This window comes from Carcharodon carcharias, chromosome 11, assembly GCF_017639515.1.
Source record: "Carcharodon carcharias isolate sCarCar2 chromosome 11, sCarCar2.pri, whole genome shotgun sequence".
In the NCBI taxonomy this organism is placed as follows: Eukaryota; Metazoa; Chordata; class Chondrichthyes; order Lamniformes; family Lamnidae; genus Carcharodon; species Carcharodon carcharias.
This window is the reverse complement of record NC_054477.1, coordinates 66,056,620-66,073,128: the sequence shown is the minus strand read 5'-3', so window position 1 is coordinate 66,073,128 and position 16,509 is coordinate 66,056,620. Positions and strand designations below refer to the sequence as shown.

The following is a 16,509-nucleotide window of genomic DNA, read 5'->3' as shown; positions in this document are numbered from 1 at the left end:
TGGGTTGCCAATTTATGTATGTTAATAACTCAATAACAGCTATTTTAACTGGGGTTTTTACGTTAACTTTTGGCACAGGTATCCTGGGCTTCCTAGAATCACCAGTGGAACCAAGGTGAAAGCACAGTGGCAAATGCGAAGGCTGAAGAAATAACAGGCAAAAGAACCCCATTAGTATTGAAACCTCTCATCTGCTTCCTTGCCTGAGTGACAGGCTTTGGCTCACAGTACTTGTTCTGAGAGTGTGGTTTCACAACTTTGGCAGTGATTTCTACTACTTTGGAGGTGACTTTCTCTACCTTGGAGGTAACCTTCACTATGTGGGAGGATGGCATGTCTGATCTCCACTTTCCATCTGTCTCACAACAGTTCATGATGGGTGCTGCTTATTCTGCTTTACCTTGGACCTCAGATAAAAGAACAAGATGAACAGCAACAAGAACACCAATGGTAGGGCAATGAGCGGGGCCAGCAACCTGAACAGGAGCAGCCTTCTCCATACAGACCTGCTGCTCCACAGGAGAGCTGGGATGAGCACGGGGGTGCAGCTCGCAGGAGCCACTACCCACAACACAATGAATACAGGCAGAGGATCAACTTCCACACTCTGACTAAACACCAGTGCCTCAGGAGGATCAGGGTATTGTCAGGTGGTCACAGACATTTGCAGCCTGCTATAAGAAGACCTACTGCCAAGTGGATCTGGTGACCATGCTTTGCCACTGGCTGTCAAAGTAACCACCATCCTCAACTTTTTTTGGCTTCATTCTCATTCCAGGGATCCATAGCAGCCATTTTCAAAATATCATAGTGAACTGCCTACAACTGCATCACACAGGTCACTGATGCCAAGTTTGCATAGTACAGTAATGCAATGTATACTTTGCTACTGATGAGGTCAGTCAGAGGGGCAGGTGTGCAAGTTATGTGGCTCTAGGTGCAGATTGTGACCAACTGCACATATGATAGTCGAGCCATCCCAGATTACCCAGGATGGTTTGTGAACCATAAGGTCCTCCATTCCAATATGTAGTCCCTGTGCAAAAAGATCATGTGGATGTGTGGAAAATTCCCAGGGAGTTGCCATGATTCAGTGCCAGTTCACCCTCTGAGCTCTTTACACTTTGGAATTCACATAATGGCTGGTGCCTTGGAGAAATTGGCTATCCACTTAAAATGTGGCGGGCAACAACTATGAGGAGCCCAAGCAATGAGGCCCAATAGCACTACAATAAAAGCCATATGATGAAGACATGCTTAATAGAGCCACCAACTGGGATGCTGAAGATGTGCTTCAGGTGCTTGGACAGCCCTGGAAGTTTCCTTCAATATTTCTTTTATTTTTTTCATGGGTTGTGGGCGTTGCTGGCAAAGCCAGCATTTATTGCCCATTCCTAATTGCCTTTGAGAAGATGGTGTGATCTGCCTCCTTAAACTTTTGCAGTCCATGTGGTGTACATACACCCACAGTGCTATTAGGAAGGGAATTTCAAGTTTTTGAACCAGCAACGTATAGGCCAGGAAATTTCATTGGTCGAGCGGCCAGGAACCCGACCGCCACCAGCGATCGGTTCCGCATTGCCATTTTATGCGGGTGGGCCAATTAAGGCCTGCCCAGTATAATACGCGAGCCTGTGCAGGCAGGTGGAGGAGGGAGAGTCGGATCCAGTGGTCTCTCACGCATGCTCGTGAAAGAGTGCTTCAATCTCCCTGAGGCACAGAGCTGCCTAAGGGAGGTTGCAGCGCTTCTTAAAATAATAAATAAAAACAATAAAAATTTAATGAAACACAACCCCTCATGTGACTATTTCACATGAGATGGGACATGTTTTTATTTTTCAGAGGAAGTTTTTATATAATCATTACTAGCTTTAGGAAACCTCATCCCGCTCGTGGATGAGGTTTCCTAAAAATCATAAAGGCTGCTTGGCCTTTTTGCCTGCCCACCAACCATTAGATTGGACAGGCAGCATAACATTCATGTTAATTACCTGTTTAATGGCCTTAATAGGCCTATCAATTATCGGCAGGCGCACGCCAGAGTTGGTTGGTCATCCGCTGAATGAAATATCGCAAGGCCATGCAATGACGTCAGGTCACACACCCGATATCATCGCGCATCATTTTACGTTCCAGCATTTCGGGCCAGTTCTCACACGCTGAATGGAAAATTGTGCCCAAAGTTCCAAGTCAGGACAGTGTGTGACTTTGAGGGGAACTTGCAGGTGGTGGTGTTCCAATGTGCCAGCTGCTTTTGTTCTTCTGGGAAGGACAGGTTGCAGTTTAGAAGGTCCAGTTGAAGGAGCCTTGGCAAGTTGCTGTGGTGCATCTTGCAGATGATGCACACAGCAGCCATGGTGTATTGGTGAAGGAGGCAATTTCTGGTCAGTTATAACCTTGGGATGTTGATAATGGAGGATTCAGTGATGAAAATGCTATTGAATGTCAAGGGAAGGTGGTTCGACCCTCTTGTTGGAAATGGTCATTGCCTGGCACTTGTGTGGCATGAATGTTGCTTGCCAATTATTGGCCTAAGCCTGAATTTTGTCCAGCTCTTGTTGCAAGTGGGCACAGACTGCCTCAGTATCTGAGGAGTAGTGAATATAATTGAACATTGTATAATCATTAATGAACATCCCCGTGTCCAGATAATTCTCCCCCTCCTTGTTGCCCCGCAACATCTGCACCTTGGACTCCAGCTCAGCTGAAGTTTTTTGAGATGCAGACATTTGCTGCAGGTGTGGTTGCATGGGATCGCAATTCTCTCCATAAATCCCCACCTGCTGCAGTTGCCGCATGCAAAATGCATGCCATCCGTATCTAACTTTACTTTATTTCATCAAAGTTTATGTATTTAATCAACTTAGCTCATAATTTATTTTTAACATATCATCAAGTTTAAGTTTTAGATAGATCAAATTAAATGTTTACTTTTAACACAAACCAGTCCAAGTAGAGGAGGCAAAAAGCAACACCTAATTCCCCCTCTGCACAAATAATTTTAAACACAATGAATAGGGAGGGGGTCTTGTTGGGAGAGAAAATGGATGTGAATCCAGGAAACAATGTTACTCGAATGGAGTTTTGCACCTTTTTGCGTTTGTGTCAGGTACAACATGGAATGTATAAAATTCAGAGCTTCCATTTCCTATCAATAGCTGCAAAATGTGCATCAATACCAAACATCTTGTGCCATGCCAGTTTGGAGTTCCTGCTTCTCATTCTGAAGCTCTGTACCATCTGCTGTTATTTGACACTGTAAATACATTTGCAGCTGCACCATTCATGTATATGCTGATTTAAAGTCAATTTGACCCATAAATATTGACACTTTTCGTGTGATAAAGGTCATTCAAGGTTACAATCTTAATGCTAACCCACAGCATAAATATTGTAATAGGTAGTTTAAGCATTAATAGGAATAGAGTTTCTCATAACTTACCCATTTTTTCTGCTTACCTGCAAATATCATTTTCTGGTTCCTCCAGCCCAAAGCGAGTATCGAACACCAACTGTATCCTTGTGTTTTCAGGAGACAGCAATCTCCACGTCAATAAAATGCTCCTTGGATAGTTGAGAGGAAATCGTGGACTCTGTATAAATCCATTATTCACGACATTGATTGTATCTTCTTGCCGATAAATTGCTGTGAGGTGATTGCTCTCTGTTAGTAGTCACAACTTGTACAAATTAGTTAGCTGTTTAATTATTGAAGAACAATGCAAAATAAAAAGCACCAAGTATAACAGTGTATGATAAATCTTCAAACTTTTAACATTTCCTGCAATTAATGATATTGCATATAAAAATGTTAGCAGTCGAGACTGTTAGCTTTTAATGGTGCCTTTTAGGTACAGATACATCATGTACATGTCATCAGCTGGTACTCAGTCGGCTTAGGTTACAAACATGCAGACATTGTGGGCCTGTGGAGACTAGAAAGAGTTAAATGCTGGTTATATTTAAGCTAAAAAAAGAATCATGGATAAACATAGCATAATTGTAATTACTTCATATCCAACAGACCAGGAGTAGGCTACTGTGCAAACGTACCTGAAATTCTACCACATGAGATGGCTGGAACTATTTGTGGTATAGCAAATATGGTACCTACCACAGCAATAACCTTTGCAAAGCGTTTTTCAGTAATAGTGGCCGGGATTTTCCAGCCCCGTCGGAGGTGGGGCCCGCCGCGGGCGAGGTGGCGCCCCAGCCAGGAGTCCATTGACCTGCGGTGGGACTGGAAGATCATGACGGCGGGCGGGTGCAGAAAATCCCGCCCATTGGGATTTTTTGCTAAACTTTGCAAATGTCCAGTGACACAGATTACGATTTAATGTAAAAATGAATTACATAAACATTTGAAATGTAAGAATATAAGATATGGGGCAAGATCAGGGAGGTGAGATTTGAATAGACAACTGCAGTTGAACAGCTAGTATTGGCACAGGCAAGATGAGACAAATGACTTCCTTCTGTGCTGCAGTTTCTAATAATTCTATATATAATTGGTGAGACAATTACCTTGCCCTCACATTACTCCTCCATTTACAAAGCTGATGAATTGCTATTGAAAAACACTTTACCAAGGTTCAATCTGTTTTTAACATCTGTATTTATTATGTTTCAGCTGAGGTAGAAATATGAGAGCAGACCAATACATAAATAATTAACATAACCTCAGCAAATGGGAATAATTTACAATTTATATATCAGATCACTGTCATTGCACAATAGCAGGATTCTGCCTCAGATAGAACCTATCCAGACAGAACCTGAACGTTACTTGTTTTCATCAGCGGATACTGTTGGCTTTTTTTTCCATCATCAGCGAAGGTTTGTTTCCACTAGTTAAAAGGAATCCAAACTAAAGCCAGGATGACTGGCTGGGTGAAAAAGTGCAGGTTGAATATCTGGATTTTATACGAGCCTTGCTGGAAAATGTTACTGGTTAGAATGCAAGCAAGTAACCGTGCAAATTCCATCAACACTTTGCTTCTCTGATTACATTCAGTTCAAATCCGGAGCTTAGGAATGTGCATAATCAATCTTGTGAAAACTGTACTAATGCTTTTGTGCACAGTATTGTAATGACCATTATTTTCTTCCAAATTAAAGAGCCAGCAGAAAAGGTCATTGTACAAAACCTCATACATGGTTTCTAAAATGTTTTGATTTTTGTCTTTATTCATTTATATTAAAGTGAGTGATGTGTGTGCTGGAATGTGGGACAGTTCATTTCAGGTACCCAGTCTTAACATTAAGCAACCTCAGGTCAGGTGCAACAACAACTGGCATTTAACTGGCATTTCCCATGTTGGAAAGAGGTTTCAGAATATTTTATAATGCAGAAAAGACAAAAAAGGACACTGAACAGCAAAGAAAAGACAGAAGTAGACAGAATTAGGCAATGGGGCCAAAAGGGTAGTTGGAAAAAAAAAGCATCGAGGGGATTTTAGAGAGGAAGGGTGGAGGAATTTATGAGCTAGATCCAGTAGCTTGTTATGGTGGCTGAAAAAACAGCTTTTAAAAAAAATCTTTCATGGGAGGTGTCCACCACTGGAAAGACCAGCATTCACAGAATCAGACAGTGCAGAAGAGGCCTTTTGGCCCATTGAGTCTGCACCGACATGTGAGAAACACCTGACCTACTTACCTAATCCCATTTACCAGCACTTGGCCCACAGCCTTGAATGTTATGATGTGCCAAGTACTCATCCAGGTACTTTTTAAAGGATGTGAGGCAACCAGCCTCCACCACCCTCCCAGGCAGTGCATTCCAGACTGTCACCACCCTCTGGGTAGAAATGTTTTTCCTCACATGCCCCCTAAACCTCCTGCCCCTCACCTTGAACTTATGCCCCCTTGTGACTGACCCTCCAACTAAGGGGAGCAGCTGATCCCTATCCACCCTGGCCATGCCCCTCATAATCTTGTACACCTCAATCAGGTCGCCCCTCAGTGTTCTCTGCATCAATGAAAACAACCCAAGTTTATCCAACCTCTCTTCATAACTTAAATGTTTCATCCCAGGCAACATCCTAGTGAATCTCCTCTGCACCCCCTCCAGTGCAATCGCATCCTTCCTATAATGTGGCAACCAGAACTGCACATGGTACTCCAGCTGTAGCCTCACCAAGGTTCTATACAACTCCAACATGACCTCTCTACTTTTGTAATCTATGTCTTGATTGATAAAGGCAAGTGTCCCATATGCCTTTTTCACCACCCCACTAACATGCCCCTCCACCTTCAGAGATCTATGGAGACACATGCCAAGGTCCCTTTGTTCCTCAGAACTTCCTAGTGCCATGCCATTCATTGAATACTTCCTTATCAAATTACTCCTTCCAAAGTGTATCACCTCACACTTTTCAGGGTTAAATTCCATCTGCCACTTACCTGCCCATTTGACCATCCCATCTATATCTTCCTGTAGCCCAAGACACCCAAACTCACTGTTAACCACCCGGCCAATCTTTGTGTCATCCGCAAACTTACTAATCCTATCCCCCACATAGTCATCAATGTCGTTTATGTCAATGACAAATAATAGGGGACTGAGCACAGATCCCTCTGGTACGCCACTGGACACTGGCTTCCAGTCACTAAAGTATTGTTGCTCATCCCTAACTGTCCTTGAGAAGGTCTTGGTGAGCCGCCTTCTTGAATGTTACATTCCATCTGGGTGACTTCTCTGTAGCAACTCAATGAAACTGAGTAGTTTGTCAAGCCACTTCAGAGGCCAGTTAAGATTCAATCACATTGTTGTGGGTCTGGAGTCACATTTAAGCCAGTTTGGGTAAAGGTGGCAGATTTCCTTCCCTAAAGGACATTAGTGAACCAGCTTGGTTTTTATGACAATCAGTGGTAGTTTCTTGGTCACCATTACTAAGACTAGCTTTCAATTCCAGATTTATTAATTAATTGAATTTAAATTCCACCAGCCACCATGGTGGGAATTGTATCCTCGTCCTCACAGCTTTAGCCTAGGCCCCTGGATTACTAGTGACATTACGACTACCCAACTGTCTCCCCTCTATGTTTTCATCTTTTGGTGTTATCCCTCTTTTTAAACTGGGTTTTTTAGTTGGGCTTAGTTCACTCTCTTCGTTAAGCCTTTGCTCCTCAAGCCCCACTGCGAAGAAATCTAGATAATTTGGTAACCCTTTCCATTTTATTTTGGCTTACTTTCTAGCATCACATGATCTTCCTTGGACAAAATATGATGTGGATGGCGGGGTACTCGTCGTCCATCACAAAATCAGGTGGCAACCCTATTGCCTGATCTCCACGATCCCTGACAGAATACAGTTCCTAACTGACAGTGGGAACCCTGAGGTTACTTAATTGCTGCAATACCATGCCTTGTGCTGGTGTCCCATCCCAAGAGCTGCCGGCTAATCAGAGGCCAACATTTTGCAGCATTGGCAGCAGGAGCTGGGGTTCTGGAGGTTTCCGCTGAGGTTTTCAGGGAGGAAGCGCCATTGGGTGGTGAGGGGGGAGGCAAGTCGACAGGAAGGAAAAGGGTGGGCTTCCTGCAGGACCCCATTCCCCTCACCCTTCCCGATGCCAGATCCGTCAATTGGGCAAAAGTACCTGTGAATAAGGGACCCCCTCCAGATGGGTAGGTGGACTCCCCAGATGCTGAGTTCCCCACCCACTGCTGGTTGAATACCTTTCCACTTACCATCCACAGAGATTCTTTTCCTTGACTATGCTTACAATCATAGAAGCTTACAGCACAGAAGGTCATCAAGCTTATCCTACCTGTGCCAGAACTCCCAACATATTTTTCTCTGCTTCAAATACTTACCTAATTTCCCCCTAAAAGATATAGTTGCATTGCCAAAAAGACTCTTGGCAAAGCATTCAATACCTCAAAAATCACCTGTGTAAAGAATGTAATAAATTTCACTAAAACTTTATTAAAGTTTTTTAAACTCTATATGAAACCTCATCCCGCCGGTGGATGAGGTTTCATGTTTTTTCAGAAGCCTGCTGGGGTTCCTGGCCTGCCCACCATTCTTAAAGTTGGACGGGCAGGTCCTTTAATTGTTTAATTGTTGAATTGTTTTAATTATCCTGTCAATGGCCTTAATTGGCCATTGACAGGTCGGTGGGCAGACAGCTGATCTCGCTTCCGCCCGCCTTCCTGAAGATTTAAATGGGGCGGGATGACGTCGGGGATTCAGCCCATAGATTTTAAAAGACCCAGGCAAGGTAACACGATACCCTGAACAGTCAAGTTAAAGTGAGTTTTATTCACTTCAGTTCATGTAGACAGCAACTTGAGGCTTAGAGGCTGAAGGTTTTTCACACTTGTCGGATGTCAGAATGCCTTCTTTCCTTATGCTTAACCTCATCTCTTTTATACATGTTTCTCCCTTTTTAATGCAAATCCCAATGTTTCAATATGTCTTTTCAACTCTACTTTTCTAATAATAAAAATCCTTCATAGTACCAATTTTATCAGTAAGCTTTGGGAAAAATAAACATACTGTTTGGCTTAGCCTCTGCTGGCTAGGTGCAACACCTTACCACCTCTTAGAACTATCTAAAAATGGGTCTATCTAAAAATGCAAATTTTCCTTTTATACCTCACATTCTACAGCTTGAACCATGGGGAGATTTTTCTCGCCGTTGTGGGGGCTGAGCGGGAGCAGGTGGGCGCGCAGCCAATCACCGCCTGCGATCGGATGCACGCTGCCATTTTATGTGGGCAGGCCAATTAAGGCCCACCCAGCATGACACACACCCAGAAGCCCTGAGTGCTCCCTGTGCGGGTGGGGGTAGGAAGCTGAGTTTTGGGCCTGCGCATTCCCGACGTCACTGCGTGTCATTTTATGCGTCAGCGAGTGGGGTCCGCCCCTGCATGCCGGCCAGAAGATTCAGGCTCATGTTTACCTTTATAACATTTCAAACCTAACTTATCTTCAGATACATGAAAACCTTCAGTTCTGCTGCCTTTAATTCCATTAAGCCACACACACACAAAAACACACACAAAATTCCTGTCCTTCCATAAATTCCAATAACATTATGGAAATTATTATATTTTCCTGACAGTTGTAGTAGAGAACCCATTGGCAGATTTCCCAACCAGCATGTCATGGAAAGGGGGTTCATTTGACTGTTCCATTTCAAAGGTGAATTTCAGCACAGGATGAGCCCATTAAGCCCATAAGGAAGTTCTTTCATGTAGCTGCAAATTCAAATATAGCAAACCTGTCATCTACATATTGGACATATGCAAGTGGTAGGACATTTGCTATCATTCCATCAAAGCTGTGTTTCTCATGGAAACCGACAAAGATGTTTGCAAGAGCTGGGCTTAGAGGAATCCCATGTCAACACCATCTATTTGGGCATACATGGTGTTAAAACTGAACTCAACTGCACAAGTTGCTGAGTTCATAATTTCAATGAATACAGATTCAGCCAATGATGATATAGTGATGCGATTCCTTGAGCAGTATATTAGTGAATAGGGTAACAATGTTGAACGAGCACATGGGCCTGGCATTGCTATTGATCTGCGAAAGTCCTGTATGGTCTTCGCAAAGGTGAAGAAATCCTTCACCCTGTGTGTGGAAAACCTGCTCAGAACTGGTTGTGGCAACTCGTCCAACATTTGGCCAATTCATGTTGTGCAGAGCCAATCATGGATAAGATAATGTGCAAAGGGGCATCACTTGTGTGTGTCTTGGACAAAATGTGGACAAATCCTATCATTTATACCACCTGGCAGCTCATTACTCTTACACAAATCCAACAAGCGTTTTTGTAACTTGCTTTCAAGCAGGGCTCTCTGGCCATGCTTAGTTCCTGGGCCAGTCCAATAGGCACGAACTTGGACACATCATTAAGAATGGTGTGCACTTTGTTGATATAGTCACACTTATTGAGGATGACTATTCCTTTTGTTGGGTTTACAGATAATATCTCTGCTCCATTCCCCATGCCAATGCCTCTGCCAACCAGAATCAGCTTGCCAACCAATCAGCACTCTCTTCTCATGCAGTATGTTGTTCCCTTTACTGTTGGTATTCTCTTGCCAGCTGTCCTGACAAATGCAAGACAAAAAGCTTCGAAAGCATGTCTCTTTTCTCAACAATACTCAAGTCTGTCCTACCAAATAAGTAATTTTGTAATAAAATCACCTTTAATAAGAGCGATATTTTTATATTTCTATAACTAAGGTTATTCTTATTACAGTACTGATTATATTGTATATAAAAATATAACAGTTGTCTCGGGAGCAATTTGTTAGATTGTTGGGCCATGACTAACAATGTAATTACAAATTTATATGTTTTTAATTACATTTGACCCACCACCCATCTCTCCTTGTAAAACAGGTCCATTTATATCAAACACTAAGAGGATAAGCAGGTGACCTGTTTCTAATTTTCTGCCAAGACTTCCTGATTGCCAACATTAAGGGATCCATTATCTTGCCTCACCCTATGATTTTAACCCCTCCTGTTGGAGGTAGGAACCTCTAGTCAACATTTCCAATAGGGAGGATTTGTGCAAGTTATGAAATTCATTGGGGTATCTTGAATTTGTACAATCCTGTAAAGCAGATGTTAACAATTTGGCTGCTTATTTTGCATCTCTCCTGATTTTTATTTCCATTGAACATTTTACTCGATATAAATGATATAACCTAGTCATAATAACATGTTGAAGGTTATGAAATGATTAATTAGTCTGCAGGTGCACATACAGGTGGGAAATTTATCATAAAGTTAACTTTTTAAAAAATCTGTAGTTCATCATATGTTTCAAACTTAGCCATAGCATTGTGGATTGGATTGCAAGTCTCCAAAGTTCACAGATAACTAATTTGTATTAACATGTAACACCTTTCCATTTTTATAACATTAATCAGAATGACATGAAACTACATGAATAAAAACATCTATTTATTTATTCCATAAATGCCTGCAATTTAAGCAGCAGAATTATTTAGAAGACCATGCCTCCGCCCCAACAAATGGTCTATTTCTGTTAGATTCCTCTTCCTCTCTGCACTCTATCACCTAAAGTGAGCTTTAATTAGATTGTCAAGACAATCACCTCACACTATTCTAAATAAAAGTTCTTTGAAGGTTTACTTGATGAGGGCAATCACATTGAGGAAGACAAATTTACAATGACACCATGCTAAATTTTGCTCCAAGAAGAGCAGTTGTTACTAGAAGAATTGATTGGCCTCAACATTTCAAACAACAGACTCTTCCCAAAATCTGATTGAATGCTCGGAACAGCTGAAAGATAGTTATATAAAGAGGAGGACAGCAATATGGGCAGAATCTTACTGCTGATTGGTCAGGCTATTCTGTTTGTAATAGGTCAGTTCATATTAACATTCTTGCTGTTGTTTGGTCAAATTATTCATTTTGGATGGTGGGGAGGAGGTTGGCATAGGGGGAGGGGACTATGCCATTTTGCATAATTCAATCTCATGACACTACTTGAAAAAGAGGATAGGAGTTCTCCTGTCTGTCCTGGCAAATATTTATCTTGAAACAAACTTCATTAATATTGCTTGGGACATAAGAGGCCTGAATTTTTGCTCCCACATTGGGCGAGCAGAGTCGGGTCATTTCCCAGCTCTGCAAACACAACCTGGGAGAAAGTGCTCCGGAAATTGGAATTTTCATTCCCAGGAGGAGAGGTTCTCTGAAAGTCAGGTCAGGTGACCCTGAAATGAGTGTGAAGGTTGCCGGGTTCAGAGGTAGGCTGGGTGGAAGGCCTGCCTCGGTGCTGCGGCACTGTGTTGAAGTTTCAAAAAAAGCCCAATAAAACATAAAACAGCCCTCCAGCCCTCACCCACTCCCTATGCCCAATCCATGGCAACACATGTCCCCCACCCACCCCCATGGACCCTCATACCCACCATGCCAACCTCTGCCCTGCCCATCCAATGACTCTTCATATCCTCAATGTCACCTCACCCCTCCTCTATCCACTCCATGATCCTTTATAGTCCCAATGCCAATTTAGTGCCAACTCATGCCAACTGATGGTCCCCACCCACCACCCTTTGCCCTTTTACCTACCATGCCAACTCAGTATCCACCATAGCAGACATTGGGAGCGATGGTGAGGTGAAATAGTACAAAGTTCTAAGTGTTGATTTCAGCATTTATTTTTAAAAAAACGCTCTCATTTATAAAAATCCACTTACTACATTCGCATGCTTCAACTACATAATCCCTTATAAGAACAAACATTTAATTTAAATGCATAATCCTTTATAAAAAGATGCATTGGAATTCATAGTCTACTTCAAGGAACCGATAACAACTTGGGGCTGTCAATCAAACTGTGAAACGGCAGGCACCCTATTGTGATAATGGATGTTTGTGCAATCAGTAGTGTAGCAGTAATCCAGTAATGGTATCCCTCAGGCTTATGCCAACAGACAGACTGAAATAGCAAGCAATATGTTTTTAAATACTCCAGACAGTTTTCCCCAAAAATTTAAAGAGCAGGATTTATAAATGCCTTGACGGCCTTACAGTTGTTTTTGAAATTCATTTTAATACTTTTGACAGCTGCCCTTAACAGTTCATTTTGACACAGTTCCAATGAGCTTGATAGTTATTGAGTTTATCCACTTTTTGCACACATTCATGCTTAACTTTAACAATAACAAGGGGCACCTGATCTCCCCCAAAGGGCACCTAACCTCCCGCAAAGTTGTCCCGGGACCATATCCAAAGGGGTACTTCACCTCTCCAAAAAGGGTACCCCACCTCTTCAAAGGACTCAACCTAACCTGCACATGCCATGATTCACACGCCTAGGTCACCAACATTAGACATGAGTGGAAGCAGCTGTTGATTTATATGGCCAGCTGCCTCCACAAAACATGTATGCACTAAACATGACCCACACCCATTCCTGCCCCCAGCAAAAATGGTAGGTGCCGTGTTTGGGGGTGGGAGTCCCGATTTTCAGCCTCCTCTACCATTTTCACACTGATGGAGAGGCTTTCTTGTCATTGCAAAAACCCAGGCCTATGAGTCTCTGCCTTTTGCTCTGCTCTTCACCTAGACATTCTGCATGCTCCAGGCATTGGAAGTCTGCAGACCTTGAGGAGGGCAGGTTTTTCTAGGTTCCTCCTAAACTTTGCACCCAGGAAGTCTCCTACACCACACTTCTGCTGGCAATCCAGCATGGAAGCTGTGGACTTTAGCCCCATTGTATTATCTAGTACATGTTTAGAAGGGACCAACTACACTCCAGGACTATAAGAAAGTAAGTAACAAATGCACAATTTGGCTTCCTTTCCAATATTATGTTGCTGTTTTAAAGTGCAGTGATTGTCCTTCTGTGCCATTTTTGTTTTGGTATTACTGAACTTGACTCAATGGGATGAATTTTCATCCTTGAGGCAGGTAGGGGGAATTGGGATTATTCTCGGCTTGCTCTGCCTGCCTCAGGAGAAAGTGCCTGAAAGGACTGGATTTTCATTGTGGGGCATTTGTTGCAGACCTCAGTTGGGCCAATTGACCGGGGAAAAAATTCAGAGGCAGCCACAGGGCTGTTAGGTGCTGAGGCGGACTGTTTAAAAGGCCCGCTTCAGTGCTGTAGGACTTTGTCCCAGTTAGAACAAAAACAGAACGGCCCTCCAGCCCTCACCCCTCACACCCACTCACTACCCACATACTCCCCATAATCCATCCATGCCATTTCACACCCCTAACCCACCCCAATTGGACCCCAATGCCAAGCTATTCCCCCCAAACAACCCCTATGGCCCTTATTCCCCCATGCCACATATGCTCTCCCAAACAACCACTATAGCATTGATTAGAGATATACCTTGGTATGGGGGCATGAGGGGGCCATAGAGTGGGCAGGGGCATGCCTTGGAAGGGGTAGCATGAGGTATCCGCAATGTGAAGGTGGGACTTTGTCTCTACAATGACTGTGCGGTGGTCACTCCTCCCGTTACTTTCATGGACCAATGTATCTGCAGCAGGCAGGTTGATGAGGATGAGGTCAAGTTTTTCCCTCTTCTTGGTTCCCTCACCACCTGTCATGGACCCAGGGGTTATGTCCTTTAGGACTCATCCAGCTCTGTCAATAATGATGCTACTGAGCCACTCTTGTAATGGACATTGAAGACCCCCGCCCAGAATACATTCTGCGCCCTTGCCACTATCAGTGCTTTCTCCAAGTGGTGTTCAACATGGAGGAGCACTGATTCATCAACTGAGGGAGGACAGTATGTGGTGATCAGAAGGAGGTTTCCTTGCCCATGTTTGACCTGATGCCATGAGACTTCATGGGGTCCGGAGTCAATGTTGAGGACTCCCAGGGCAACTCCCTCCTGACTGTATACCACTGTGCTGCCACCACTGCTGGGTCTGTCCTGCTGGTGAGACAGGACATACCCAGGGATGGTGATGGTGGTGTCTGGGACATTGGGCAGAATTTTTCTCTTGTCGGGCAGGCGTGCGCCTGATCCGAACGAGAGTAAAATAGTGCGCAATGATATCGGGTGAGCATCCCGACATCATCATGCACTCTCGCGATATTTCATCGGCGGGCATGCACAAGAGGCAGCAGCAAGCGTCACTGATAATTAAGATGCCTATTAAGGCCCTTAATCAATTAATTAAATCTGATTTTTCGCTGCCCATCCAACCATTCAGTTGGCGGGCAGGCGAAAAGGCCAAGCGGCCTTTGGATTTTATATGAAAACTCATCCACGAGCGGGATGAGGTTTCCAACAGGAATTAAAAATAAAGTAAAAATGTTGAAATGTTACTTAAAACATGTCCCTGCTCATGTGACAGAGTCACATGAGGAGACATGTTCACTTTATTTTTTAAATCTTTATTTGTACTGTTCTAAATCTTCAGCTCCCTGACAAGCTCTGTGCCTTCAGGGAGTATTCAGTGCACGTACCTGTGCACTTCTGCCCTTGCCCTCCTCCTGCCCCTAACCCGGCAGTGCTCACGCTGCAGTGCACGATTCATGTTGGCTGGCCGTTAATTGGCTAGCCAGCGTGAAATCGCAGTCCAGGCCTGATCGTGGGCGGTGGTCGGTTTTGCAATTGCTCCCAGGCCTGCCTGCTGTGCCCGCCGAACGAGGGCAAAATTCAGCCCATTATCTGTATAATATGATTCCACGAGGATGACTATATCAGGCAATTGCTTGACTAGTCTGTGAGACAGCTCTTCCAGTATTGGCACAGATGTTAGTAAGGAGCGTTTTGCAGGGTCAACAGGGCTGATTTTGCCATTGTCATTTCCTATGTTGGGTGGTCCATCTGGTTTCGTTCCTTTTTTGGGACTTTGTAATGGTTTGATACAACTGAGTGGCTTGCTAGACCATTTAAGAGTCAACCACATTGTTGTGGGTCTGGACTCACATACAGGTCAGACCAGGTCAGGAGAGCAGATTTCCTGGAGAGCATTAGTGAACAACAATTGACAATGGTTTAATGGTCATTATTAGGCTTTTAATTCTAGATTTCTATTGAATTCAAATTCCACCAATTACCATGGCGGGATTTGAACCCGGGTCTCCATAGCTAATCCAGTGACAATACTACTATGCCATCACCTCCCAATGTATGCCATGTACCTCCTGGCCTCACAAAATAAAAGATTTAAAAAAAAAAATTGCCCATTTTTTGAACGACCTCCGGTTGTCCCAATTTTCAAGTTGCATCGAATTTACAAAAACAGGCCATTCGGCCCAACGGATCGATGTTGGACTTTATCCTCTATTTGTGCCTCCTCTCACCCTGGATTATCTTACTCAAAGCTAGTAAAGAAGTCTGCACATTCCGCCTATTTATGCCTCAAAATTGCAATCAGCGCGCTTTTTGCATCTTAGGGCTCCATTTGCATTTTACAAGTGCCCTTCCAGCCAGCTTAGAAATGAGTAGTGATTTATCTAAAAATATTTTTGGGTTGCTACTGTCAGATTTATGTTTTTTTCATTCTTTCATAGGACATGGGCCTCACTGGCTGGACCAGCATTTTTATTGTCCATCCCTAATTGAACTTGAGAAGGTGATGGTGAGCTGCCTTCTTAAACTGCTGTAGCCCCTGTGATGTAGGTACACCTACAGTGCTGTTAGGGAGGGAGTTCCAGGATTTTGACCCAATTGACAGAGAAGGAACGGCGATGTAGTTCCAAGTCAGGATGATGAGTGACTTGGAGGGGAACTTTCAGGTGGTGGTGTTCCCATGCGCCTGCTGCCCTTGTTCTTCTGGAAGGTAGAGGTCATGGGTTTGGAAGGTGCTGTCAAAGGAGCCTTGGTGAGCTGTTACAGTGATGGTACACAGTGCTGCTATTGTGTGTCAATGGTGCAGGGAGTGGATATTGGAGGTGGTGAATGTGGTGCCAATCAAGCAGGCTGCTTTGTCCTGGATGGTGTCAAGCTTCTTGAGTGTTGTGGGAGCTGCACTCATCCAGGGAGAGTATTCCATCACACTCCTGACCTGTGCCTTGTAGATGCTGGACAGGCTT

At 43.6% G+C, this 16,509-nt stretch overlaps 1 protein-coding gene across 6 annotated transcripts in view; it reads right to left on the bottom strand.

The window, feature by feature from the left end:
- Window positions 1–16,509, bottom strand: part of pdgfd (platelet derived growth factor d) — a 200,167-nt gene that overhangs the window by 94,526 nt on the left and 89,132 nt on the right. For 4 of the 6 annotated variants that reach the window (XM_041199509.1, XM_041199513.1, XM_041199512.1 and 1 more), the window contains one exon: window positions 3,460–3,664. In XM_041199509.1, the coding sequence (XP_041055443.1) occupies window positions 3,460–3,664 (205 nt within the window). The remainder of the gene's footprint in view (window positions 1–3,459; window positions 3,665–16,509) is intronic. The other 2 variants (XM_041199511.1, XM_041199514.1) reach the window with 1 other exon arrangement.